A 27,451-nucleotide genomic window follows, 5' to 3' on the forward strand; every position below is an offset into this window, starting at 1 on the left:
TTTAAACAGGTAGCATACTGGGGGCTTGTGCGCCCTGTGATTGAAATTGATCAATGCAGTTTTTACAAAGTGGGGCTTACATATGGTCACAACCTCATGGAAATGGTCTGACCAGGGAAAATAGACTTGGACTGTCACTGTGCCTGACTTACGCAGTCTGCCTCCCTTCATGCTGTCTCAAGAGATGCTATCATTTCTGAAAGAGCTGCCCCACTCTTGGCTCACGTCGAGCTGGTTGCACTCAGTTCAACTCCCTGGGACTCTGACACAGGAACTGCTGGAAAGTCAAGCCTTGACTGTTCTTCCTTATCCCTGATGACAGAGTCTCTGACAGCAAAGTGTGAGTTACACCAAATTTGGGTTGGCTGGTGGGTTCCTGGGGGAGTGAAAGACCTAAAGGGAAGGGTGCCAAGAATGTTCAGAGGAACAGAAGAGATGCATAAACCACTTTATTTGTGTCCCTCTGGGCAACAAGAACCCAGAGGAGAAGCTGTATACACAACACAACATTGGTAGCCAACTAACATATGGTTCCTTGTTATCATTTCTGAAAACCAATAAGCAAAAGGAGAATAAGCTTTGCTCTCAATTTTTGCAACAAACTTCAAAAAAAATCCCCCATCCCAAAGCCAAAGAATGCTTAACTGGAGCTTTGTGCTGAAGGCCATATCTCCCCCGAGCCTTCCTTCCTCTCCCGATCTCCGAATCCTCATTTCCGGGAGGTCATTTTAATTAGCAGGCTGTCATGGTGACTCAGCCTGCCTGCTTCACGGACAGGAAGGGAGCAGACTGCTCTGGACTCATTCATCATACAAAGGCACTTTACTCTTTAGAAAAATGTACAATATTGAGCTTCCCCACCTTGGGAATTGCTATTGCTGCTGTTTTATTTTATGAGCCCCTTGCCTTGGCAGGGGAGGGGGGCATTCTCCTGTCTTCTGCATTTCCCTCACCTGGTAGTCAGCCTTCCCCCATTGCAGAGTATCCATACCCACCTCTTCAGGGGCCACGTTTCGTCCCTGGCACCAGGATGTGGAGATTTGAACCATGACGGACCTCTTGGAATGAGTGATCACTACTTTTTTGTTTTTGAAGTTAAAGTTTCAATTAAACTACCCAGGTCATTGGGGAATGCATGCAGCTCAGAGACGTAGTGACGGTATGCCTCAGACCAGTGTGATTTCAAAAATTCTGTCCTATTGTTCCCAACAGCACATTTGTCATTGGGTTGTAGGTGTCATTGGTGCTGTGTTGGATCAGCAAGTAGGCACAGTGCATGCCTAAAACCGTAAACAACCGTCACCTCGTCCAGAAGGTAACTGCCTATGGTAGCTATACAACTTTAAAAGGTAACGGGGCTTCAAAAGCACTGATCTGAGATGTGTCAAACCTCTCAATAGGGATGTGTAGCTTTTCCTCTTCTTGCGAGGATCCCTGTGTTGTGGAAAATAGCATCTGTACTCGCTTGGTTTGAGCCTCCTGTTTTGCTCCTGAGCCTTAAGCTAAAGTCCCACAATTGATTTTCCATTGGTAAAAGGGAAAATTGATGGTGAAGTTTCTCATTTTTTCGTTCCCTTTCACTAGCTTATTCATTATCCCACACCCTTTATCTTGGAAACTAGAGAAGGGTGATTAATTTCATGCCCCAGCAGAAAATGCATGCTCCTGCCTCCACAAGACCTCCCCGGACTCCACGTCCTTAAAAAGGGTTTGAAGGGTCTTTGTGGTTCACGGAGCTCTTCTTGTCCCCTTTGCCGTTGGGGTGGTTTCTGGCTGGGCCCCGCAGGAGTGGGTGCTTGTAGGGAGGGGGCTTTTCTTTCCTGCAAAGGGGAGATAACAGAAAGAGAGAAGAGAGACAGCACATATACACACCGGACTGAAATCTTTCCTGTGCATGTCTATCTTCCCCACTGGACCGTGACAGTCCAGGAGCAGTCACCTTGTCTTCCTCTTCTCTGTGTCCCAGGAACCCAGCCCAGGGCCTGGTTCAAAGCAGGCAGCATGGCTCAATGAATGACTGCTACATGGATGGATGCTCTATATCATTCTGGTTCTGGAAAAAACCTGACTACAGTTCCAACTCTTCCCCCTTTCCACCTTGTTTCTAACCCCTCCTCTCCAATTCACAATGGAATGGGGATGGACACATAGAAGAGCGATATCTTGGTAAGCCTGGTTGAATATCCTCTTCATAAACCATCATGGCTCCGGAGTCGCCCTTATATTCCTCAGAACAGCCTAATTATGACATTTCAGGGGGGTCTGTCTCCGCCACGAGCTCGGGTGATCTTGGAAGGTGGAAGTTATGTCTGGCTCATCTCTGAGTCACAGCACCTGGCACCTGAGGCCAGACACTTAACACTACTCTTCAGTGATTGCCCCCTGTCTGTTTGGCTCACACACTAGACTATGAGCTCCTTGTGGACAAGGACCAAGTTTTATCCATTTTTGCATTTTCCCTCCTATAGGGCCTTGTTTATTTGTTATGTTGTTGACTGATAAGTGGATATGCCATTCATTCACGCGACGGACTAAGATTCATTTGCAGTGGAAAGAGTAGGCTTTAGAGCCAGACAGAACTCACCTGAATTCCCAGGTTGGCTATATATGAAGGGTGTGATCTTGGGAAAGGTATTTCACTTTTCTGGGCTTAATTTGTAAAATGGGGATAAAATATTCCAATCTTGCAGGGATGTTGTGAGGTTAAATAAAATAATATGAGTTAATGCACTTAGTGTCTTCCCTTGCCTGTGGTAACTTATGAAGGCGTGGTGCTAGATGTTAAGTAGGGTCTCATGGTCTCTGGACATGACAAAGATGAGTCAGACATTGATGCTGTCTTCAGGCTGCTTACAGGTTAGTAGAGGACACAGTTGCACAAAATTACTACACAAAATAATAGAATTACAATGCAGGATAGAAAGTGGCAAACACCATAAATATGGAATCTCTCTTGGGCTTTTGAATTAGGACTGAAGAAGCAACTTCTTGTAGCCATCATGCTCTGACCTTGGTGTACCCATTTTCCTTCATCGTTGATGAGTCATGAAGAAGGTAAAAATGTAACAGGTGGCGGCACACAAAAGGGACACCTTGCCCTAACGTATCCCCCCCACCAGGAGGCCTCACGGCCCGAAATGCCACCCTTGCTGAGGGACCTGGCTAACATGGCAAGGCTGTCCAGCACGGGTGAGATACATCTAGACCTCAGTACCCATAGACAGTCTAGAGCACACACGAGCCCATGTCTTTCTTGCCTCGTCAGCTCTGGTTAATGGGGGTTGGGGGTAAGCTTTGCAAGTTACAGGGTGCCATTCGTATGTCATTGAGGAGTGTGGTTCTTAATACCCAAAGGGAGCATGGGAAATCAGACAGCTATTTTTCATGGGGGTAAAGGAGGGCATACTTCCCCTAGAGAGGCAAGCTCAGGTACAAGCCCAAGTGGGGGCAGCCCTAGATAGGTGGGGGCATGGGAGAGGGTGTGCAGTGGCCAGGGGGGAGTGTGAATGTGCAGACTGACGGGCAAAGAGCCTCAGTAACTAGATGGGGGCAAAGATCGAAAAGGCACTGGAAGGCTAATATCCCATACATCTGGGCCTCTGTTCCTCTTCTTATAATGCCTTCCCCCATCTCTCTAGCCTCATTTGGGAAGCAGACTTCCCAGAAAATAAGCTTCTTCCTCCTCAAGACTTCCACGAGACTTTGTACCTTGACCTCAGCAAACCATTTTCTAGGTAGTTCCTTCTCTATCTGTTTTTCTCATGAGAATGTGAGGGTAACACATTTGATTTTTCTCTGTAATTCCAGAGCAAAGCCTGGGCCTGGCATGGAGTCGGTTCTTGAGGAGTGACTGATGAATATCAGTGAACTTTTGGTCTTGTCCTTACTGTTTCCATTGCTCTAAACATCCTGGTCTTGTCATTGCCTCGGACCGTCTTTTCAGGCCCCGTTTCCTGCCTTCCACCCTACCCCCAACATGGAACACCTTCTCTCCTTTTTCTATTTCATCTATCTAAGCTCTACATGTCCTTTAAAACCAAGTTGAAATGCCTCTTCCTCCCTGAAGCCTTCTGGGGATACTCCTGCTGGCTGCCAAATGTTGGCCAGATGGTGTGGGAAGGGAATTTCTGGTTGGGTCTCTCTCTTCTTTTCTAAAACATGAAGGGGTTGAAGTCATGAATTCTTAAGGGCTTCTTCAGTTCTACCATTCTACAATTTATACATTCGGGCTTATTTAGGATTTACTCCCTGCTAGGCTGTGCACTGGGGACTGAAGATCCAGGAGTGACCCGAGGTAGCTCCTTAAGGAGCAACCTGTCTCGTGGAGAAGCCAGATGTGTGAAGACGCCATGACAACGCTCTATGGGACATGCAGTGCTACAGGTGTGTGCAAAGCGCAGCTGGAGATCCAGCAGAGAGGAAGTAGCTCCATCTCGCGTGGAGAACAGGGACAGCAAAGCAGAGGGACGCTGTTTAGACCGGGCTTTGAAGAGTATGTAGGAATTCACCATCTAGAGAGAAAATGGGAGAACATTCCCGGAAGAGAAAAAGCGATGAACAAAGACAAAGCAACATGAAAATAGTTGACTTGTTCAGTCTGAAGCCTAAGGTGTAAAGTGGTAGAAAGCAGATGGAGTGGAGAGGGTGCTCACGGGTAAGAGGTATGCTGGGAGGCTGTAAATGAAGTTCTAGATGGAGGCCAGAGCTTTGAATAGCAAGAAGAGGAACTGGAACATTACCCTGAAGGTAACGGGGAGCCACGGAAGCTTTTTGAGGGAGAGTATAATCTGATATGTAGCCGAGCACTTTCCTGCATTGTTTGGTATTGTTTGTCGTCTTTGCGTGTATATATGCCTTTCTCCTCTGTAAACTGGGCTCCTGATGAGCAGGGGATCCTATGTTCCCCAGCACCCAGTGCACGGCCTGGCACATGGTGGGCTCCAGTGTGCCCATCCTCCAACACACAACACGACCCCACCATGGAGCCTGCCCTCCCGGCCTGTCACCAAGCCTGAGCCCGGGCCCACTTCACACTCAGAGACCAGCCCACCTTCCATGCTCTATCTCCCCACAGAGGCTCACCTGGCCTGTTCATTTTTCCTAATTTTCATCTACCTTGATGGACCTTTTGAACTTTGACCCTGTGGCTGCGTCACTGTGGTCCAGATACGTGTGAGGTCTCAGCTTTGGGCATCAACACCACGTCCCTGAACCTATGCTCTTGGGCCCACGTTGCTGGCTGTCCCCACAGACCCTCTCTGAAGGGCAGCCCAGCACCCGCCAGGCTCCCACCAGCACCTGAGTGGAAACTGACATATTATAATTATCCACAAAGATGAGAGAAAACAAAGATTAATTTTGAGTCCAAACATGTAATTTTCCTTTAAAACCAGAACTACTCTCTCACTTATGTTATTTGATGCTTGGGTGAAAAATAATACAAACAAGGGGCTGTATTCAAGTCCTAAATCAGAGCCTTGAGTCCTCCTGGGAATTCATTTTTCAAGAGTTGCTGATCAACTGAGAGCTAAGTCATACTCATATTTGGTGAGACAGGGGTGTGGGGATGGAGAGGGAGTTTGTTTTGTTTTTCTTAATTTAAGGGTGGGTGCATTTACCTCAAGTCTTCAAGGCTATGCACTTTGAGGAATGAGCTTTCCAGCTCTTTTCTAAATAGGGTCCAAAGTTTAGAACAATGAGGTCCCTTGAACAGTTGCCTCAGTTGCCTCGGGGGCCCTGAGAGCTCCCTGCCTCCGTTCCACCCAGTTTCAGTTTCCCCGCCTCCTGTCCACTTGGAGGAACTCTGCTAATTCATGTGAGAAAAGCAGGCTGGGGATCTTGGGGCTCGGGCTCTAGTCCCGACTGTGGCCAGTGCTGCGTGCTCCCCGGGCCTCGATTTCGTCATCTGTATCAGGAAGAGGGGCCTGCGTCATTGCTAGTCTCCCTGAGTGTCGGCACACTGATTGTGCAACAAGCTAGGGAAAAGTCTAAAGGATCAAGATAATTTTATTCAGGCTGACAGAGGACCTAAGAGAGACAATCCCCAAATTAACTTGTAAATGAGATTCCACGAATTCTTTTGAGTGTTATAAAGCTTTAAATTTTTAAGAACTTTAACCAGTCAAGAATGACTTCTAAGAATGAACTGAGCACTTTCGTCTAGAGGTGAGCTCCTCCAAGGCAGGGTCATGCCCTACTCACTTATTCAGTGGAGCACCTCCCTCCCCTCCAGGGCCTGGCAAAAGTGCTGGTTTTCCTAAGTGGATGAAGGCAGGCAGGCAGGCAGGCAGGCAGGAAGGGAGGCAGGAAGGAAGGAAGGCAGGAAGGAAGGCAGGAAGGAAGGCAGGCAGGCAGGAAGGAAGGCAGGCAGGAAGGCAGGCAGGAAGGAAGACACGTACACATGCTCAGTACAGTCTAGGCACTTGGGAAGCACAGAGAAGAAACAGACATGATCCTCCTTGAAGGTGTTTTTAATCCACCCGGAATGGGGGGTGGGCACAAAAACCCCACATGACTGATGAATAGTCTGATATAGAGAATGAGTCAGAATATATTATTTGGTAGGTTCTGTGGAGACGTGGGCCTCACAGCATGGTGGAACGTGACCCTGAGAGATCATCCAGCCCAACCAGAGAAACCCAGGGACTTGCCCCAGACCACAATGAGCTGGTTGGAAATCTGGGGTTGCAACCCAGAAACCAGAGGAGAAGAAAATGTTTATTGAGCACCTACGGACTTCCAGGCATTATACCAAGCTTATATCTAATCTCTAGAGATTTTATTTTTACACCCACTTTAGGTAGGTAGAGAAAGGTTTCAAGAGGCCAAGAAACTTGCCTAAGATCCCACAGTTAGTGTGAGCCTGAGACAGAATTTGAACCCAGACTGATAGCAAGAAAGGCTTCTTGCTTAAGGTGGAGCTTAGCTGGACTTCAGTCTAGCTTTGGAATAAAACAATCCTAGATCAAATCCTGCCTCTGCCAAAATCTCTTTGACAGGCAATTCTCTTCACATTTTGAGCTTCCTTTTCCTCAGTTGTAATATGAGGAGTACAATATCTACGAGGAATAAATAAGATCATGTACAAAAAGTACTTTGCTTAATAAATAACAGTGATTAATAGTATTTTTGTTAATAATAGGGTATGGAGGAAGGTGCATTAGTGCAAAGGCCCTGAGGCAGCAAAGCACATGGGTAAGGTCATGGGCAAGGTCAGTGGGAACACTGGTCTGGCAGGAGAAGGAAGTTGGACATCACCATGTCCTTTAGGGAGGCTGGATCACTAGAGAATAAGAAATGAGGCCAAGAGGTAGGGCAGGGCCAGCACATTCCATGTGCTGTTGGCTGTCACTGTCCAAATGCTCACTGGGCTTACTTCCAAGAGGCATGGAAATGCCCAGCACTTTGGTCTCTGGTCTAGCCATCTGAAAGGATACTCATCCCCTGAACTTCTTTCTTCAATGGCCCAAAAAGCTGACTCCAGCAGAAGACCTGACGTGAAATTCTCAGGGTTGTGTCCTCCCCAGCCTGGACCTTCACATCTTGAGGGAGGGGGACTCTCATGCCTTAAGGGGATGCATGTATGCCTAACAACGTGCATGGTGCTTTAACATACATCTCATGATAACTTTCTAGGTGAGCGCCATTGTCCCCACTTACAGATGAGAAAACGGAGGGATCAGAGACCTTACGAGCCTAGATGAAGTCGCAATCCTAGACAACAAGCCACCAGATGGAGTAGCACATGGAGACACCCCGACTAACCTGGACAGCACTCAGTCCCCCAGCACCTCCCATCCCGGTGGACTCCTGTGGGAGACCCAGAAATGTGACCACCCCCACACTGTCTGACGCTGTGACAATACTTTAGAGTCAGAAGACATGCTGTTGAGCTCTTCTGCCCCATACTCTGGGGGGCAGGGCAGGGATGATCTTTCCCATGCCACAGACAGGAAACTGAGGGCCAGAGAGAAACCAAGGGAAGCTGCCCCCAAACACAAAGCCAGTTAAGTAGGACCCAAGCCAGATGGTTCTGCTCTGTCACTTACCGCAGCCTCGGCATGGGAATTGCCACTTTCTCGACCAGGGGGTTCAGCCGATAATAATCCAAAAACGTTCTCGCCACGTTCCTTCCCAGCTTCATATCTGCAAGTGTGTGCGTCAAGGAGCAACTTTGGAAGGAGATTGGGACAGACCGAAAAGAGGGCTAGTAATAATGACAGCAGTAACAGAGGCAGTGACACCACTCACCCTTCTAAGCTTTTTGTAGGTCCTGTCTTTCTTGATTATCACAACATTAGATACTATTATTTTCCTCATTTTACAGATGAGCAAATTGAGGTGCAAAGAAACTAAATAATTTGCCCAAGGTCATAGGACTAGGAAGGAGAGGAACCAGGGTATGGGTCTAGATACTCTTACTTCAAAGCTATGATCACAACTTCTAGAATATACAGCATCCCTTCGGGAATCACTGGGCTTCCATGATCTAGCTTCAGGTGGCTCAAGGTGGAGGCAGATAAACAAGACCTAAGGGCAAGAGACCCTTTGTTGTGTGTAGACCAGGGTCTGTTTGACCCTTAGGGATCAGTCATCTACTTTGGTAAACTTGGGGTGTGGGGGTAAGGGAACAACTGTAAAACCCTCTCACCCTAATGTCCCTCTCACCGTAATGTCCCTCTCACCCTAGTGTCCCTGTTCTACCTTGAAATCTACCCATCATGAATCCTTAGGGCAAGGATTCATGACCTGTTAAAGTACAAACTCCCCAGGGAAGGAGAAAGGGCCAGTTCTATATCAACCATTAGCACTTTAGTATGAATTGGCAGACCAATCATCTACTCAACAACACAGAGTATCTGCTCTGTGTATTATAGCTGACATCTCTGGGCCCTCACATAGACTATTTCCTCTCCCTGAAGTGTCTCCCCACCTCCCTCGACTAATTTTTGCTCATCAATTCTCCAGTTACGTGATACCCCTTTAGCAAAGCCTTCCATGATACTTCTCTCCCCAGGGCTGTGATTGGTGCTCTGGCCCCATGCTTCCACGACTTCTAAATTGGCTTCATTTAAAGCACTTATCTCTTCTCTCATATTCCTCAGCTCTGAACATCCAAACTGTCACTGCCATGGAACCTTCTCATTCCTGAGTTTGTCCACCTCTTTCCAGTCCCCTGCTGTCCCCCTAGAAAAGGCCAGCATCATCTTTCCCCTGGATTACTGTTATCCCATCCTAATGGGCCTCCCTGCCACAGACTTTCCTGCCTTGACTCCATTCCTACAATGTAGTCAGAGGTGGTGCCATAAAATGCAGAGCTAACCACTGCATCCAACTGAGTAAAACTCCCAACTGGCTCCCAGTTGCCTCTGAAGTTCAAATTTTGGAGCTTGATTTACAAGGTCCTTCATCGCTGGGCCCCGGCTTATTTTCTTAGCTTTGTGCTTGTGGCCTCCCCCTTTCCACCGCCCTTGGCATCACACTCCAGCCACTGAACTTCTTTTGCCTCCAGGCCTTCGCCCACACCCTCCCATCTTTCCAGACCATGCTTCTTCCCTCCACGTGCCTTACAGGGCTGACCTCTCCATCTCCAGACACCCCAGTTGCATGCCACATCACTGGATAGGTCTCAGCCACCACTCCATCAGGGTCACAGACCTGGACTCATGTTTGAGGAATGGTCAAAGGTGCTTTCACCACTGTCTTCAAAACAGCCCCAAGCTGGGGTTGGACATGGCCCAGGACATGAAAACTAGCATTTATGGGGCACCTACTAGGTTCCTGGCATGGCACCAGTACTTTGCTTACATACATATTTCAAATAATCCAGTAAGGAAGGCATTTCTATCTCCCTTTCGCTCTGGGAGGTTAAGGGACTTATCCCAGGCTGCCTCACCAGCAAAGGTAGAGCCAAGACTCCAATTCAGGAATGTCTGACTCCAGAGCAATGAACGTTCCACCTCCCTGGGCTGTTTCTCAACTCGAAGGCACCTTTTCTGTCAAGGGCTGAGTCATCCCAGGCCAGTGCCTGGTGGGAGAAGGAAAAACACCAGACAAGTTGTTTACGAAAGTGAGATGTGCCGCAGGCTCACAGTGCTCTGGGGCTGCCACCTGCTTTCCTCCTCTGGTTGTGACCGACCTTCTCTGTCCTCCTCTTTAAAAAGTTCACAGGCTGGCATTGGGCATGGCCTCTCTGAGCAGCAGACCCTGGTCTGCTGCTTTCCGCCAGCCGGGCTCCAGTCGGCTTAGGGTGACCGCATCACCACTGTGTGTGTTGACAGTAAGAGCAACGGGGCCGCGGGGGAAAGGACAGGTCCCCATAGACTGGCTAAAAAGGCATTGCAGAAGTTTTGGAATCAGATGTATCTAATCCAAATCCTGGCCCTGCCACATTTTGTGTAGGGCACACTGTATTTTTCAAAAATGTCTGCAACAATGTCTCCCATGTTATTCTATGATATGACCTTGACCACCCTTCTACGGAGAAGTGTGGTCCGTATCTCCTCTCATTGAATCTGGGTGGGCTTGTGACTCACTTGTAACCACAAGAATGGCAGAGGTGGTCAGAGTGACACTGTGGGACTTCTGAGGCAAGGTCAACAAAGGAGTTGTCACTTGCCCATCGCTTGCTAGAATACTCCAGCTGGGGTCCTGCCTCCACGCAAGTGGTCTGGCTGCCCTGAGGCCGCCATGCTGGCAGGAAGCCCACACGAGCCCACCGAAGGACTGCAGGTGGAGGCCCTGCCACTCTGTGGACACACAAGCAAAGAGAGACTCCTGCCAGCGCCCGGTCCCTCTGCACGCTGCTCTTCCCACTCCAGCCCCTGCATCAAAGGCTCCAGGCCAGGACCACTAGGCAGGGCCCGCCCCAGATTTCGCAACCACAGAACGCAGGAGAGAAGGGCTACTATTTTAAACCCTCCGTCTGGGGGAGGTGTGTTGGGCAGCAGGAGAGCACCAGGACAGTCTTGCGAAGGCCACTCCGTCTCTGGGGCCTGGTCCTGCACCTGTGAGATGTGAGTAATGCCTGCCTCATGGGCTTGTGCTGAGGCGCCGACTGCCGTGTGGATGCTGACGAAATAAGTGCAGGAGTGGGGGACGAGGGGAGCCTGAGACTCTCTTCGCCGGCCCGGCCCGCAGGGACAGCCAGACCCGAAGCCGCTCTCGAAGAAATCCTTGTCAACAATACTCCAGCTCTGCGAGGAGGAGTCAGGCCGCTCCAGTGTAACGTGCCCCCGTGAGGTGCTGATTGATTTAGACCAGCTCTGTTGGAAAGAGGGTGTTTTAAAGGTGGGGGTTGTCTGGGACACCCTCTTTCCCTCTCTGACCATGTCAGGGATTCCTCAAACCTGGGGGGCCTTGCCCCAGGCTACAGGCTGCTGGGGCCCCGTGTGAGTCAAGAAACCACATGGGCAGGGGGAGGGGAGAGACCGATTGAACATTTTCAATGAAAACAAGCTGTCTTTGGACAAGGACTTAGGGCGCAGGCAAGGAGAAGGCAACTACTGGCTGGAACCCTTTCGAATATGTTGCTGAATGGAGAGAGGAGCGCTGCGGTGAGAGCTCCCAACTTTGTGTTGCCAACAACAATCTCGAAGGGCCCAAAGGCTGGGAATGTCATCTTCCGCATATTCTTATGGGGCTCACTGATCTGCCTCTTGCAGAGAGGAGGAACAGGCAGCAGGTAGGATCAGGGCCCCCGAATCAGAGAAGCAGGGGAGCTTGGCCAGGATGGGGTGAAAACCAGACTGATCTGGCCACTTCTGCTCAGAGCTGTTTGAACTAAAGGGTGGGTATCAGGAGCTCTGTCCTTCCTGGGACCCTCCAACAGGTGAGGAGGGTTTGGGCACATGCTGTTCACTCTCACTCCCTTGTTTGTTCATTCATTCATTCATTCATTCATTCATTCATTCATTCATTCATTCATTCAAACATTCACTGGGCTCCTCCCATCTGTATACTGGGAGGCACAGTGACAGGGACTGGGGTTAGAGACAGAGAAATTAGACAAATACAGTTGATGGTCTAGAGGAAGAAACTAGCAGGTTCCAACTACATCACCAACAGCTTGCTCCACTGTCACCTTCACAAAAGCAACTCCTTATTTTAGAGCTTACCCCGTGCATCGTATGGTGTAGTTACTCTCGCCAATCCCCACCACAACCCTGCAAGGTCAAAGTACAACTCTACACAATTTTGCAGAAGAGGAAACCGGAAAAAGGAAAATTTGCATGAATGGCCTGGAGTCCTGCAGCTTGAAAGTGATGGAGGTAGCTTGTGAACCTGAGTGCCTTTAACTCCGTGCACAAGGTTTCTCCTCTCTGGACTGCGGTCATACATGCGAACGCTAAACTCTGTGCACGTGTAGGAAGTTGAACTCCTACTGGGGGAATTGTGAAAGGCTTCATGCAAGTGGGTGTATAACAAAGATTTGAAGGTCAAGGACCAATCATGAGGGGGAGGAAGAGAGAAATGGCATCAGGGGAAGCACAGAGCATGGCGGGGACACATGACCCTGGGCCATAAATGAGACAGAGAAGGGCCCATGGGCCCAGGCCACCTCAGGGTAGAGCGAAGGCTGAGACTGCACGAGTAGGCTGCAGACAGTTCAGTGAAGATTTTGAATGCCAAATTAAGGAACTTAAACTTCTATTCTGTTGGCAGTAACAAATATTTGATGTGAGTATCTATGGTTGTATCTATATTTGCCCGCTCAATATATATTTGTTGATCATCTGCTATGTTCAGGCTCTCTGGAAGGCTCAGGGTATACCGTGGTAAAAACAAAATAAAACAAAACAAAACAAAAACAAAAACAAAACAAAACAAAACAAAACAAAAAACCAACCAAGACAATGGTTCTTAAGTCTAGAAGTGGGGACAGATAACAAGGCGATAAAAACCCACATGAATATGTAACTGTGATTGTACTGGTGTAGGACGAAAACACACAGGATCTGTGAGAGAGGGTGATGGGGGTGCGGCTGCAGATAGGGGATGTGGGCAGGCCTCCCTGGGAGAGTGGATAGGGGCAGGCAGAGCCTATGAAGAAGGAGGGGCAATGAGAAGGGTGCTTGGGTGGGAGAGAGGGTCGGAAAGAGGGCTGGCGTGGAGGGACAGGCAAGAGCGAGATCACATGGAGTCTTATTCTGGGTCACCTGAAGGAGTCTGGATTTTCTAAGCGAATGGGAAGCTGCTGAAGAATTTTAAGCAGGAAAATGAGACGGTCTGATTTATAACTTTAAAAGGTCACTGCTGTGCTAAAAATAAGGAAGCAAGAGTAAAAGCAGGCAGATCGGCCAGGAGACTACTGCAAGGGTCCTGGGGAGAGACGGTGAGGGGGATGGTCTGCCAGGACTGAGGCAGTAGAGATGGGAAGATACGTCTTGGGGGAGGAACTGGCATGTTGGCCATGGGGCCGGCGGAGAGGAAGGAATGAAGGACAACCTCCTGGGTATTTAGCCTGAGCCCCTGGGTGGATGGGGTGCCATGATCGGGAATGCAGAAGCCTGGGGGTAGCAGCACAGGGTCAGGGGAGAGACTGGGAGTTCATTTTGAGTTGGAGATGACAATGAGACACTATGCATCTAGGTCCTAGATCAGAAATAGGGAAAGAATCAGATCATGGAAATGGTTTCTGAACTACCAACCCTCTGGGATTACTCATGCCGCAAATCTTGCTGACTGTATGGTATGCTCCACACTGCCTAGCTCTCCACCTCTTGCTCCTGCTCCCAGAGAAGACCCATTCTTGAGTGTCCCAAGGTCTCTTAGAGAGGGGCAGTGACTGTAGGACGCTCTGTTCTCCTGTCTCAGGGCCTGGGCTCTGGTGTATTGAATGAGTACAATTAAGTGGGAATTCAGGAGACCGAACTGGTTTCAACCAGTAGCTTGCCAGGTGACCCTGGCCATTTCCCTTCTCTGGTCCTAACTTCTCTGTGGATAAAAAGTATAGTCTCTTAGGTCCTTTCCAGCGTTAACATGGTGTGTTTAATACAATAAATAAGCTTATGAAAAATCCCATCCCCATTCTTTCATTCAACAAATATGTCCTGAGAACCTACTATGTGCTGAGTAGTTTTAGGCACTTGGGATACACAGCAAACAAAAGTCACAAAGATCCTTGTTGTCATGGAGCTTCTATTCCAGTTATGGGAGACGAATTGTCAATCTAACACATTTGTAAGTTATCGAGGATGCCAAAAAGTGAAAGTGGTAGGTGCTTTGAAGTAAAGAAAGAACAGAGTAAGGGGAGTGCTGGGGACAGGGGCACATTGTAGCACTGAGTAGAGTGGTCAGACGGGGTCTCATGGGAAAGTGGGGGTTGAGCGTGCTCAGGGGAGGTGACGGAGCTGGCCAGCACCAAGGACGAGGACCGTCCTCATCTAAGACACAGGCCCTGCCCAGCCGTTTCATTACCGGGCTCTTGCTAAGTGCGACCCAATCCCACTACTGGAGGTAATAGCTCCCCTTGGGATAGTTCCCCGTGTTGGAGTCAGACGCATCTCCTTCTTGGCACGTGGCAGCTTTCTGAGGAAGGTCCCCCCCACCCCCCTGAGCTCTCCAGACACAACACATCTCACACACGCCCTCTTGCCTGGCCTGTGGCCTCCCTTCCCCATCCTGCTCTCTGCCCCCTCCTCTCTGCAGCGAGTGCCACACTTCTCACTCCCTGAAGCTCTCCCAGAACCACCGGTGAGCCCACCTGGCCTGGCCTGCCCTGAAGAGAGAGGAGGTCCAGCCCCACTCACCAGATCCCATATTTCACTTCCGCTCCCCTCACAGTCGTGTGCTGTGGGCGGGTCTGATTACCAGCCCTATTTTGCAGATGACAACTTGGAAGTGACTTTTCCAGTGAGGCACAGCAAGAACTGACACAATGAGGATTGACTCTCATTCATTCATTCATTCATTCATTCATTCATTCATATATTTATTGTCTTCTATGTGCCAGATGCTGTTCCAGGAGGTGGGACATAGGGAAGAGAAAAACACGGTCTCAGTCCTCACGAAGATTTTTCCCTGCTATCATCCTACTTCCAAATAAGAAAATTTAACTCTTACTTTCTCCCTGTTTTGAAACCCCCGCCTAGAATTTTCTCTGCTCTTATTCCTGTCCCTGCCAGCAACAGATGATCATCATTAAAGGGGAAAGATTAATTCTGCAGACCGGTAGGCCAAGGAAAAGTGATTTCTCCCTGGCAAGGCTGACAGCGTTGCTGGAATGTTAAGAGCCACCTGTCGACGACGAGCCTCTAGGTAAAGACAGAAGAACAATGCGGCAGTGAAATCACTTTTGTCCCTGCCCCCCTCACCCCTCCTCCATGGTGTCGGACAGGTGCACGACTAAACAGATGAATCTTTCTCTGAAGTGTGGCTTGGGGGCTGCCGAGGTCATGGCAGAGTGCCTTCCAATCGCAGGTGGGTCCTGAGGCACCCTGGAGGTGAGGAGGCCTGTGAAGGTGGGAGAGAGGGAGACAGAGAGAGGGAGGACATGGAGACACAGCAGGAGGGAGGAAGAGACAGAGAGACAGGCAGAGGCCAGAGGAGAAAGAGATGCAAAGGGCCAGGAAGATAGGAAGAAAAACCGATCAGGATGGAGCAGAAAAATCAGGAAGCTCATCAGAGGGGCTGAGAGCGACTTGAACTTGAAAGGTGGAGAGAAATAGAGCAAAGAGCAGAGAGACAGAAGACTAGGAAGTGAAGAGCAAAGGGAGAGAATCAGAGAAAGAGAGAGGTAGACAGCAGGGAGGGAGAGAGAGGAGAAAGGCAGCGGGTGGGACAGAGAGAGACAAGCAGAAGTAGAGCAATGCAGGCATCCGAGGGGACAGCACAGGTGACACGGGGAGACGGAAACAGAGGCAGAGCCAGCGAGAGGCAGAGGACAGGGGACAGAGAAGGAAGGGAGAGACAGGCAGAGGACGGGGGACAGAGAAGGAAGGGAGAGACAGGCAGAGGATAAGAGGACAGAGAAGGAACGGAGAGACAGGCTGAAGGACAGGCGGCCGGGGGCCTCCTCTCTGACACACCAGATGCAACTCGGAAGGGTGGGAATTTTGTGAGGGGAGGCGGGAGATGAACGCACACACAGTCATGGGGTGGGGAGACACCCAGGCCCTCCAAGTCCGAAGCCAGGGTGGGCATAACGGAGGCTCTGGGCTCCGATCCTACGGCCACTGCAGTGAGTCACCACAGACAACACACATTCATTCTCTCATAGTTCTGGAGGCCACGACTCTGAAATCCATTTCACTGAGCTAAAAACAAGGTGCTCAGAGAGCTGCACCCCCGAGGGAGGCCCCAGAGGAGAAACTGTTTCTGGCCCCTCCCAGCGTCTGGCGGCTGCCACGCGCCTTGGCCTATGACCTCGTCACCCCAGTGTCTGCCTCGTGGCCACACTGCCTTCTCCTCTTGCGTGTGTCCAATCTCCCTCTGCTGCCCTCTTTTTTTTTTTTTTTTTTTTAAATAGGCTCCAGGCCCAGTGTGGAGCCCATTATGGGGCTTGAACTCACGACCCTGAGATCAGGACCTGAGTTGAGATCAAGAGTAGGACACTTACCCCACTGAGCCACCCAGGCACCCCTGCCTCTCTTTTATAAGGATGCCTGTGATCGCATGTCTGACCTACTTCCAGAAGCCAGGATAAACTCCCCCCTTGAGATCCTTAAAAATAACATCTGCAGAGACGGCATTTCCACACAAGGTGACACTGATGGGTTCCAGGGTTAGGATCTGGACATGTGCGGGGGTCGCTATCCAGCCAGAGCTGCTCTGGGTGGCTGGGAGCAGAGGGTGAAGACTCCCGTGCGTTGGGAGTGCGGTTCTGGCTCTGTGCTGGACATCTTGCAGGACACTCAGCTCCATCCCCCGCCCTCTCCCACCCACAGTGCCTCCCGCACAAGCTGCGAGTGTGTTCCCCAGATTGGACCCAGACATGTTCAACTCCAGAGTCTTTTTTATTGATGTTATTTGCTGTCCCTCAAGGGCGGGACCACGTGCTGCTTATTTCGCCTTCTAAACATACAGCGGACCTGCCCTTCCTTCTCTCCCACTTCTATTCCTTGACTTCAGATCCTTCTCTCTCATCTGAACTACTGCTTCAGCCTCCTAACTGGTCTTCTTGACTTCAGTTTCCTGCCATCTTCACTGAGAGCGATGCTCTCATAATTGCTAACCTTGTCGCTTCCTGACTTACAACCTTACGCCAATTCCCTGTCACCTGTAGGGTAAAATCTAAAATTTTAAATCTGGCATTCATGGCCTTCCATAAGCTGGCCGAAGCCTTGTCTCCTGATGCGGGATCCCACTGTGCATCTATTTAGAATGTGGGGTTTAGAGTCCAAAAGGCATGGGTTTTAATATTGGCTCCTACCCGTTTAGCTGTGTGATTCTGGGCACACTACTTAACTTCCCTGTGCCTTAGTTGTCTCATCTCTGAAACGGATAATGCTACCCACCTTGAAGGACTCTTGTGTTGACCAGAAATCCTATATCCAAAGCACCGAGCCCGGTGCTGGCAGGTAGTACCTCTATTAGCACTCATATTTATGAACCTGTCATTTCCAACAAAGCACGAGCTCTTCAAGGACAAGGCTGTGTCACATTCAAATTTGTTTCCAGAGCCATTTAACACGTTAGGCCTATCACAAAAGCAAGGAAAAAACAAACAAACAATGAACCAAAAAACAAGATAAAGTGGGAGAGAGAAAAAGAGGGATGGGGGAGAGAGAGAGAGAGATGAAGACATTATTTTTAAAAATTTCTGGATGTTCAGGGATAAGATCTTGCAAGTCCCTTCCACACTACATGCCTCAGTTTCCTCTCTGCAAAACTGGCTAACAGGTGAGCTAAAATGATCTCTAGAGCTAATCTAGGCCTCACTTTCTCTCTACCCCATCCTAGGAGAAGAGGATACCCTTTATGGCTACCCAGATCAGGGCAGGCCTTCTCAGGCATGGGGGCACTTCCCATCACTCTGATGGGGTATTTGGAACAGAAATCAAGCTGGAGGCTGGCTGGGCTAGAACAGATGGAGATCTGACCTTAGGAATAAACGTGCCTGAGTCCGGACAGGATGACCTTGGGGGGGTTTTGAACTTCTGACCACATTAGGCAGGTTGTCCTTCATTCATTATTTGTTATTCATCCAGCGGTACTTATCAAGCACCTACTCTGGGCTGAGCTGTGTAAGAGGTGTGTAGACGACAGTGGGCAGAGAGAGTAAACAGAGCAGCAAAGGTCCTGCCTTCAAGCCGCTCGCAGGCGGGGCTGGATGACTGTTGTAAGGGGCTGTCTGGTGCCTTGTAGGGTGTCTAGCAGCACCCTTGGCTTTTCCCATTAGATAGGAGCCGAACCCTCCTCCCAGCTGTGACAACCCAACATGTCTTCAGACATTGCCAAACATTCCCTGGGCTGTGTGGGGGAGACGCACCCCCGGGTGAGAGCCACTGTTCTAAGGGATTCACAGCATCGGGTGGGGTGCAGCAGGTGAAATGGGGGTGGCGGGCATGGGTGGGAGCTTTAGAGGTGCGGTGAGAGCTCGACTGGGAGGGGTTCCGGCTCCCCTACCTGGAAAAAGTCATCCCTGAGTGCTCCTTGGAGACAGGGAAAGGGGAAAGGAATGTGTCCTCACAACCTGTACTGACCTCCTTGCATAGTTGCTTAAGCCCCTCTCCCTATCACTTGGGTGGAAGAATGGCCTCCCTCTGTCTGTTGCACACCTCGACCTCTGAGAGGCCCCTCACTTCCCTAGCCCCGGACTGCTGGCATTCACAGCCCATCTATCTCAGACCCACTCCCCATCAGGAGGGAAGTTAATCCCCCCCCACCTCCCACACTCCAGCTTGCTTTGTGGGTTCCCCACTCCCCCTCCTCTTCCACTCCAGGAACTAGCAGTTTCCCAGCAGTGCCTCCTTTTCCCCACTGATGGCCGACCACAGCTCTGGAAATGAGCTCACAAAGTGCGCTGTGCTTGCCCAGCGGGCCCACTCCGCGCTCGGTGGGGCGTGCATGCGGCTCAGAGCTACAGGAGGCTGTTTCTCTGAGATGCTCCTAGATATTTTCAGAAGCTTCCACTGACACACAATAAAAACAAGACTAAAGACCAAAGTCAATATTTGTGCAGCAGCTTCTTGGAGCAGGCGGGAGGAGGGGGAAGAGAGGTGTAACAAGTGGGAGGAGCTCCGAAGGCTCCGGGCTCTGGCCTCAGCTGTCTCTGGGGGGCTGCACGGCCTTGTGTGGGACAAGGGCACTCTAGGTGTCAGTTTTCCAGACCGTGAAGTTGGGGGAGAGGCTGACTTGCTGACGTTTGGACACCTTTCAGCTCTGATGTCTTGTGAGCCTCTAAACTCAGAGCTCTTTACCTGGGGAATTAGGGGCTTCCTGGACCCTCTGGCATTACAGGCAAAACATTTATACATATGTGTGAATTTTTCTGGGGAGAATATTCATAATTTTGTATAATTTTAAAAAAATCTGCATCCTTCAAAATGTTAAGGTCTCTGTTCTAAATTGGGATGGAGATACTTGAGTTTATCATCCCTTCCAGGTAATATTCCTTCTCATTTTCTGAGTCATTCACTTTTTATAATGACTCTTCTGGGATTAGTGAGAACTGGGTGGTGCTGGGGAGGGCAACCAAGCTAGGCTCAGAACGAAATGAACAGTGTCTAGACCCTGTCGCAAGTACACCTGCGTTAACTTAGAGAACCTTCAGAGATCCTGCTGGTGCCCTTCCCTCGATGGGTCAAAATAACGGGCTCTGTGAAGGTGGGCCCCAGGAAGTGACTACAAACAGAATGGTGGGCCATTCAGTGGCTGAGAATTGCGGGCCAGTCTTTTGGCTGGAAAGCAAAATAATAATTGAAACTAGCTTAGAATTTAAGAGGCCCACTAAAGGGACAGGATATGGGGTCCCTGATCTTTAAAAGAAGCCCACTCCCTTGTTACTTGTGTCTTCATTCTGATTCAGCCTGGAATTTGAAGCACTTACATGGATTCATACCAAATTGCTGTATGACCTGGGCTAGGTCACTCACCCCGCCCTGGGCTTCACTTGCCCTGTTTGTATAATTAGGAGGAATACAACTTCTTTCAGAGTTTCACCAAGGGATGGCTATACTATAGTGAAACTCCATTATAATACCTTATTCTTGGCTACCTCCTTACACTTAATCCTCCTTTGGGGACATTTTTGTTCCATCTTAAGCAAAATAGAAATGATTCCATCCCTTAAATTCTAATCTTTAGGGCCCTATTGGCTCTAACATTTTATGATTTTCTTTCCTGCCCTTGTGTTATTTGCTTTTTAACTGTTGTCTTAAACTTGAAACTCAGGGGATGGAACTCATGCTTAGGATCTTTACTATCTTCCAGGCACTGTGCTATTTATTATGCACAAACAAGGTAGATTTTATTATTCTCATGTTACAGGTTAGTAAACAGGTTCAGAGATGTCCCATGTCTGACATCACTCAACTAGCAGTTGGAGGTTAAGACTCAAACTCAGGTCTGTCCAAGTGCAAGGCTTGAGGTTCTGGGGAATTATTATCATGGTATAATTGTTATCTTAACTGTCTTAAAATGAATGTATCCATTTATTCAATATTCATTCTCTGCTGCGTAAGGCTCTGGGCCAGACGCTATGGACTTGGAGATGAGAAGTCAGTCTCTGTCCTGAGCAGCCCTGACAGAAGGCAGGTAGATAAAAACTGCAGTGCAGGGCAATGACTTTGATGGCAGAGGGAAGCAAGGGAAGTGGGGAACAGAAAGTAAGATCTAACATTGAAGGGACCCCAGAAGACTTCTTAGAGGAGGTAACACCTGCGCTGAACTGGGTGGGGGACCTTTATTTGAGATGAATGTGCATTAAGTAACTTAGTCAACAAATAATTGAGAATTTACTATGTTTCAGGTACTTTCCTAGATGTTGAGATACTACTGTGCACGGGTGCTCATGGAGCGCACGTCACAGTAGGGGAGGTAGTCAATGAACAAACACATGTAGAATGAGGTTGGAATCTGGGGGCCTTGACAAAAGAGTAGCAGCTGACCAGGCAAAGAGGGGATGATGGCATGCGTGGAAAGGGATCCCTGACCAGAGGCAGAGGCATGTGCAAGCATGCTGAGGCATGGTGATTCCCTCAAAGACGGGAAGACATGTGGTATGGCTGGAATATCTTCTACAAGATGAAGAAGGAAGCAAGAGAAATACATGAGGTCATGAGTGCCTCGTGTGATGTAATGAACGTGAACTTTATGCTGCAGGTAATAAGGAGCCATGGCAAGGTTTTAAGGGAGGAAGAGAGAATACTAGATTTGCCTTCATAATGATCATTCCTGTGGCCCTAGTAGAGGATGGTTTGGAAGGGATCAAGACTGGAGACAGGGAGGACAGTTCTTGTCTAGGGAGGATATGAGCTAGGAGACTAACAGTAGGGGAAGAAGGAAGAGACAGAATTAGAAATACTGGTCACGTAAAATGGATGTGAGTTGGGGGCTGAGTGTCAGGCTCTGGCAGAGGTGGCTGGACTAGAGAAAGCACCAAGGGTAGCACACCAGCTTCCTAGCTTGGGGAATCAGGTGGTGGTGTCACCAGGGATCCTGGATATGAAGTCTAAATATGGCTCCTAGAATCCAGGGAGTTCTTTGTTCCCTAGAATCCCTCTATGGCACTCTTCTTAGTAGGAGGGTTGCCTAATTTTATTTTGCAGCACATTTGTATCAAATGACTCCTATGATTCCTACAACAAAGCTCCACCATAATGTCTAGTTACTGGCACTTCCCCACCTCCTGTGCCCTTTGGGGGACATCTTGGTTTCTTGTCAGGCAAAGCTGAAGTGAGTCCCCGGACAGGATGGGTAAGAAGCTGGACTTGAACTCCCCATGAGACTAACACATATATCCAGTTTTTTAAGGATAGAATCTATTTTCTTAGGAACTTTCTGTTCTTACTGTCCCACACCACTGATGCGCCAGCAGGCCTGTCTTGTCTGCCCGTCTGCCTGACTGCCTCCCTCCCTCTGACAAACACTAATCAGGGTCTGCTCAGTGTCAGGATATAAAACATGCCTGTTCCACGTCTCATTCAATCCTGCCCTATTTTAGTAACAATAAGACAAACAAGCTATATTGTAACCCCTGCTGTCATTTATCCCTTGAGAACAGGACTTCCTAAACCAGCTCCCTCCATGGCAGAGCCTATGCCCGAGAGGCTGTCACAGACCTTTGGCTTTGCTGCCTCCAGGTAATGTCTCCTCATGCCTCAGCCCTCAGCCCAACTTCCACGTCTTCAAGAAAGCCTTCCCTGACCTCCTGGACAAGTCAGCAGTGCCGTCATATACCTACCAGTGCCCCCAGCACCCCCTCCTAGGCCTCTCATGTCTGTAACTGTTTGTGTCTATGTGGGTTTTGGTAAATAACTGCCTCTTCTACAAGACCACCAAGTTCCGTGATTGCAAAAACTCGGTCTGCTTCGTCCACCATCACTTCCCCTGTGCCTGGCAGTGTGTGGCACATTCAGTGTTCAGTCAATATCTTGCTGCCAATGGTAGGAATCTGGAGGGAAATCTGGGTGTTTGAGGACCTCACTGGGAGGAGAAATGGAGGTTACTTCCTAGTGACTGTGGGAAGAGGACTGTGCAGCTGTGGGGCTTGGCACAAGGAAGACTGAAAGCAAGCATCACAAACTCCAGAAGGTACAGTGATTTTGTCCTTTCTCTGTCACTCCTGGTAAAGCAGGAAAAGCCCAGAATGAGGGTCCCTGGAAGAGGAACTGTCTGATGAAGAGGAGAAGGAGACTCTGTCATTGAGTGATATTTCCAAGGAGCCCGCGTAAAGCCAATGATGCAGAGACGAAAAGGTTTTGTGGAGGAAACTATGACCCTCTAGTCCCAGACAGGTGATCCTTCCACAACTAGCTAGTTATAGGTAGAGGGTGAAACCAACTGAGTACTACTGGGCCTCCAGGGACACACACTCCTCTTGAGCCAAAGACTCTCAGAACAAGGCCCCGCCTAGGCAGAGCAGGGAGCCCCAGGCCCGAGGCTGGCGGGGACAGAAAGGAGCTGGGTCCGGGAGCCAGGGGCAGATCGGGTGTCAGACCTGAGCTGGCTAGGACGGACCGATGACATCCATAATCTCCACTGCTCTCTGCCTCTCTCTTCCTAGCTAGACAGTGAGCTCCCAGAGGGCAGAGCCGGCACCCTCCCCCTCCTCAGTTCCACACAGCCTAATATGGCTCCACCATTTTCCCACCATGTTCGTGGGAGGAATAAGTAGATGAATGAATAAATAAACCCTAGACAAGCAGTTCACCCCCTAACCCTAAATTGCCTTATCTGTGGAGCAGGAATGACAACAGCTGCTAACAAGAGCATCATGAGGACTGAATGGCATAATGAACGCACAAGTACCCTGTAGAGACTCTCACATCAAGTAGATACTCAAAAATACTTTATCCTCTTTTTTGCCTTTACCCGCACCTCCAGACTTCAAATACTCCCTAAACCTTGCTGAACGTCATATACTCCAAGCTGAACTTCACAGAGCACCAAATGCCTAGGGAATCATAAAGTGTCTGAGCACGAGGGTATCAACAGCAGACATCTGTCTTGTTTTATTTCCCTGCTCTTAATCTATTTCCCTTTCACAACACCCCATTTTTCCATATTGAACCCCCAATTTCCATCCCTGTGGCTCAGAAGGAGCTGACCCCGCCCAGACTGTCCATGAGGATATAGAGTCAATCCAATCCTGGCCAATCCTGAGCACTGGATGCCTCTTGCCACAACGATTAGTCAGGTGTGCATATGTCTGAAGGGACCGACTCTGGGACCTGTGAGAGAGGGAATCACCCTTAACCCTGAGAGGATGGGATGGGATGGGATGGGATGTCCACCAGGAGCTGCTCCATTTTGCTTCCACGGGCGAGACAGCCCATCGGAGCAGCTAGAGACTAAGTCCTGATGACACTGTCTCTACATCCAGGCCTGCTTAAAACCAGGATTCCCTTAGACTTTAAAGTTTTGAGAGCAAATTAATTCCCCTTTTTACTTAAGTCAGTTCAAATTGGATTTTCTGTCACTGCCAACCAAAGAAATTTGACTAACACCAGATGTTGGAGTTTACCTCATCAAACCTCCTAATTTTACAGATGAGGAAGAGGTTTGCAAAATCACATGGTCATTTTTTTTTAAACAACCAATTTTCCAAATAAATATATTGCCTCACTTCCTTTTATCTATACTGCTGACTAGAATAGGAACAGGTTGTCCATCTGCCTGAATAGGGTCACAGAATATTGATTTTGGTCACAGAACACCTAATCTTTCTCCAACAGAGAGAATTTCCTATTTTAAGCCCTCAGGAACCAGTTTTGTTTTGCATTACAATGTTTTTATCCCCCAGGCGGAACTGCTGATGACCATCCTTTCCCTTCCATACAGTGCCATCAGCAGCAATTAATTCTAATCACAAAGAGACAGCAAGAATGAACAGAGCATTAATTGGACGGAAGTAATCAGAGTCTCCCTTAGCCCACAGTTGGTACCTGTATGCAAGCATATGAGAGCTGGCTCCTGCATTCACACGTACACACACACACACACACACACACACACACACACACTACCCCCGCCCCCTCCCCAAATCAACCAGGGCACAGGAGAGGGTACAGAGTGAGCACGCTGTCTGGTCAGCGTGGTGTAGTATTAAAAAATCAAGGACTGTGGAGTCACAAAGATTCTACCACCAACCAGGTGCTTAAAATTGGCCTCCTCATTTGTAAAACAAGGATACCCAGACCTACTTCAAAGTGGTATAGAAGATTAAATAAGAATATTGTACGCAAAGCACTTTTCACTGGTATGTAGCAGGAGCTCAGTGAGGGCTAGTTTTCCTTCCTCCCACATCAAATACCTTTTAATTCAGGTAGAGAATAAAGGCCTAACGTGACCTGAAACTTTAGATCCTTGATGGTTCTGGACTGGGCCTAACAAACTTGATAGTGTCCTTCTGACCTCCCCTTAATCCTATACCACTGCCCTCCTCCATCTACCCCAACACACACACGCACTCTACACTCCCTCCTGCCTCTTCCCTCTCTGGGACTGCAAATTTTGGGAGGGCAGATTGGCATCCTTACTGCCCCTCACAGTACCTCGCACACAGTAGGCACTGTGTGGACCTTTGTTAGATAATTGCTGACGCAGCCCGTGCCTCTGCTCGTGCTGTCTCCCCACCTCGTCTCAGTCTGGTCATTCTTCAAGGCTTAGCCTAGACTCCACTACGTCCTTCACAAAATTTTTGAAATTTGTTCTTGGGAACAACTCTCTTCTCCTTTGAACTCCATTCCTCCTTCATGATACCCGCAGCTTTCTCACTGTGATATAAGGCGTACATGGTGTCTTTTCTTCCTTGTCTCCTCAAGTTCCTTCACTCCATCATTGAATTGACTCCAGCTGGGGGATGCTGGGCACCATGGACACTGAGAGGCATCCAAGCTGCTCTGTGTCCTGACACGTTCGGGTTCAGTCTAGTCTTTGAGCACAGCGACTGCGCCTGACTCATTTTTCTATCCCCGGGCCTTGAGCCTTAAATATGTGAAAATGGCAATGGGATCCCTAGGAGAGAACATCTGGGCCGGGACATCAGTGGGTCTTGTGAGGATACCGGAGGCCAAAGAGCTTCCTGAGGTTGGGCCTGGATTCTCCTGCGCTTTCTAAGGGAAAGGATTCAGTATTACGGAGAGACTGGGAGGTAATTAGCCCTGTCCCTAGATCATGTCACATAGGATGCACTCAAGTCCAAAGCCCTGAATCAGCTGAGACCTGGTGCCCAGGGATGGATGATTAAGTAGAACACCTGCAGAAGCTCTGGCCTGGGGTCAGGCCCACCTTTGCCACCAGCTTTCACACTGACGTTGAACAGGTCATTACCCCTTCTGGGTATCAGTTTAGCCACCTCAATTTTAGTCAGCCAACAGTTGTAAATACCTACTGTGTTCCTTGTGCTGGAGAAACAGATAGAAATCACGTATGATTAGCTCTTTTCAAAGCTCATTGTCAAGCAGGAATTACAAAAAGGAACATCAAAGGAGATGTTGTAACATCTCTAAATTGTGTAGTTCTTTGTTTTTAAAAAATGAAGGAGGCTCCTCGTTGCCTTCAGGATAAATGGACAATCTCCTTTACCTGGTGCCTCTTGTGAGGTGGCCCCACCCACCTATCCAGCCTCTCCCCCATACTGGTCCACCCCAGTGCCAGTCACTCCCAATGCTCCATTGTCATTTGTGCCTTTGCCCATGCAATGTCCTTCCAAAATTCTCTTCCTGCTAGATTTTTGATGATCCTTTAATACAAAGTGAAAGTATGAGGTATGCACAGAAGGAGCACCACACTTGTAAACTGGAAATGATTCTAAATATTATGGTTTTAAGAAAGCTTCCTTCCTTCCTCCCTCCCTCCCTCCCTCCCTCCCTTCCTTCCTTCCTTCCTTCCTTCCTTCCTTCCTTCCTTCCTACCTACCTACCTTCCCTTAAAGGGGCAGATTAGATTAGTTCTACCAACACTTTTAAGACGCAGTCATCACTCAGTAATCTTTGTACTATGTCTTTGGAACACAAGACCAATTGGTCCGAGCTGTGCCACTCATGGTGTTTGAAAACATCTCAAGAACCAATTAACTAGATTGTAGGCTGTGGGCTTGGCTTCCTGAAGAAAGTTCCTTTTAGTGGTGAGTGAGATGTCAAGTCAATGCCACCACACTCAGGCTTTTCTTCCCTAGATTTCAGTTCCTGCCCTTGATTACGGTTTCCTCCCCTAAAAAATGCTGGAAGAGATCACTTAGGTCTCTTCTTTCAGAGCAGTGAGGTGTTCATCCACAGCTCTGGGCTTTCAGGCCCTTGTGGAATGTCTTCCTCTTCTCCTCTTGGTGAATGTTTAATCACCCTTGTAAACCCAGCTCAAAATCTGTCCTGTTTAGGAAGTCTTCCCAGATTCCTTAAGGCTGAATTTAGTTGTTTACTTGATCTGTTCTCTGTGTTCCCACAGAAGCCTGTACCTATCTTGTCTTCAGCTTTAATCATACTGCTTTATAATCCAAACCAGATCAAGAGACAGGTTAGGTAGATGAGGTACCAGGTACCACGTGTGATGGGACGCTAAAACATCAATGAAAACACAGCAAGTTGAAGAAAATGATATTGGTCAGAACTGTTCACTGATATGTAGTTGGAGTGAAAATTGAGATCCATGGGTGACATAACTGTTGCTCAAATCATCTAGAATGATTTGAACTAGAATAATAGTTGAACTGGGATTTGAATCTGACTCATATGTGTTAGATGCTGACTGTGTGTCAGGCACTGTGCTCGGCCCTGGGATGCAAAATTTCAAACAGGGCAGATAATGGCAGAGCAGAGCCAAATTCTTTACATTGGTCTCTGATTCTGTC

General features: G+C 48.8%; 1 protein-coding gene and 1 long non-coding RNA gene across 2 annotated transcripts in view; one reads left to right on the forward strand and one right to left on the reverse strand.

Annotated features, from left to right (window-relative positions):
• Positions 1-215: 215 nt before the first annotated feature.
• On the forward strand, positions 216-2,505 carry LOC117799756. The gene is made up of 3 exons (XR_004623004.1): positions 216-340; positions 1,235-1,315; positions 1,967-2,505. It is a non-coding gene; the product is annotated as an uncharacterized LOC117799756 (long non-coding RNA).
• The window catches only part of AGBL4 (ATP/GTP binding protein like 4), a 1,364,734-nt gene continuing 1,338,589 nt past the window's right edge, over positions 1,307-27,451 (reverse strand). The window contains exons 12-13 of the mRNA XM_034652232.1: positions 8,049-8,145; positions 1,307-1,820 (exon numbers count right to left, since the gene is read on the reverse strand). Coding sequence (XP_034508123.1) covers positions 1,700-1,820; positions 8,049-8,145 — 218 coding nt within the window. The 3' untranslated portion in view covers positions 1,307-1,699. The remainder of the gene's footprint in view (positions 1,821-8,048; positions 8,146-27,451) is intronic.

Source organism: Ailuropoda melanoleuca, chromosome 2, assembly GCF_002007445.2.
Source record: "Ailuropoda melanoleuca isolate Jingjing chromosome 2, ASM200744v2, whole genome shotgun sequence".
Lineage (NCBI taxonomy): Eukaryota > Metazoa > Chordata > Mammalia > Carnivora > Ursidae > Ailuropoda > Ailuropoda melanoleuca.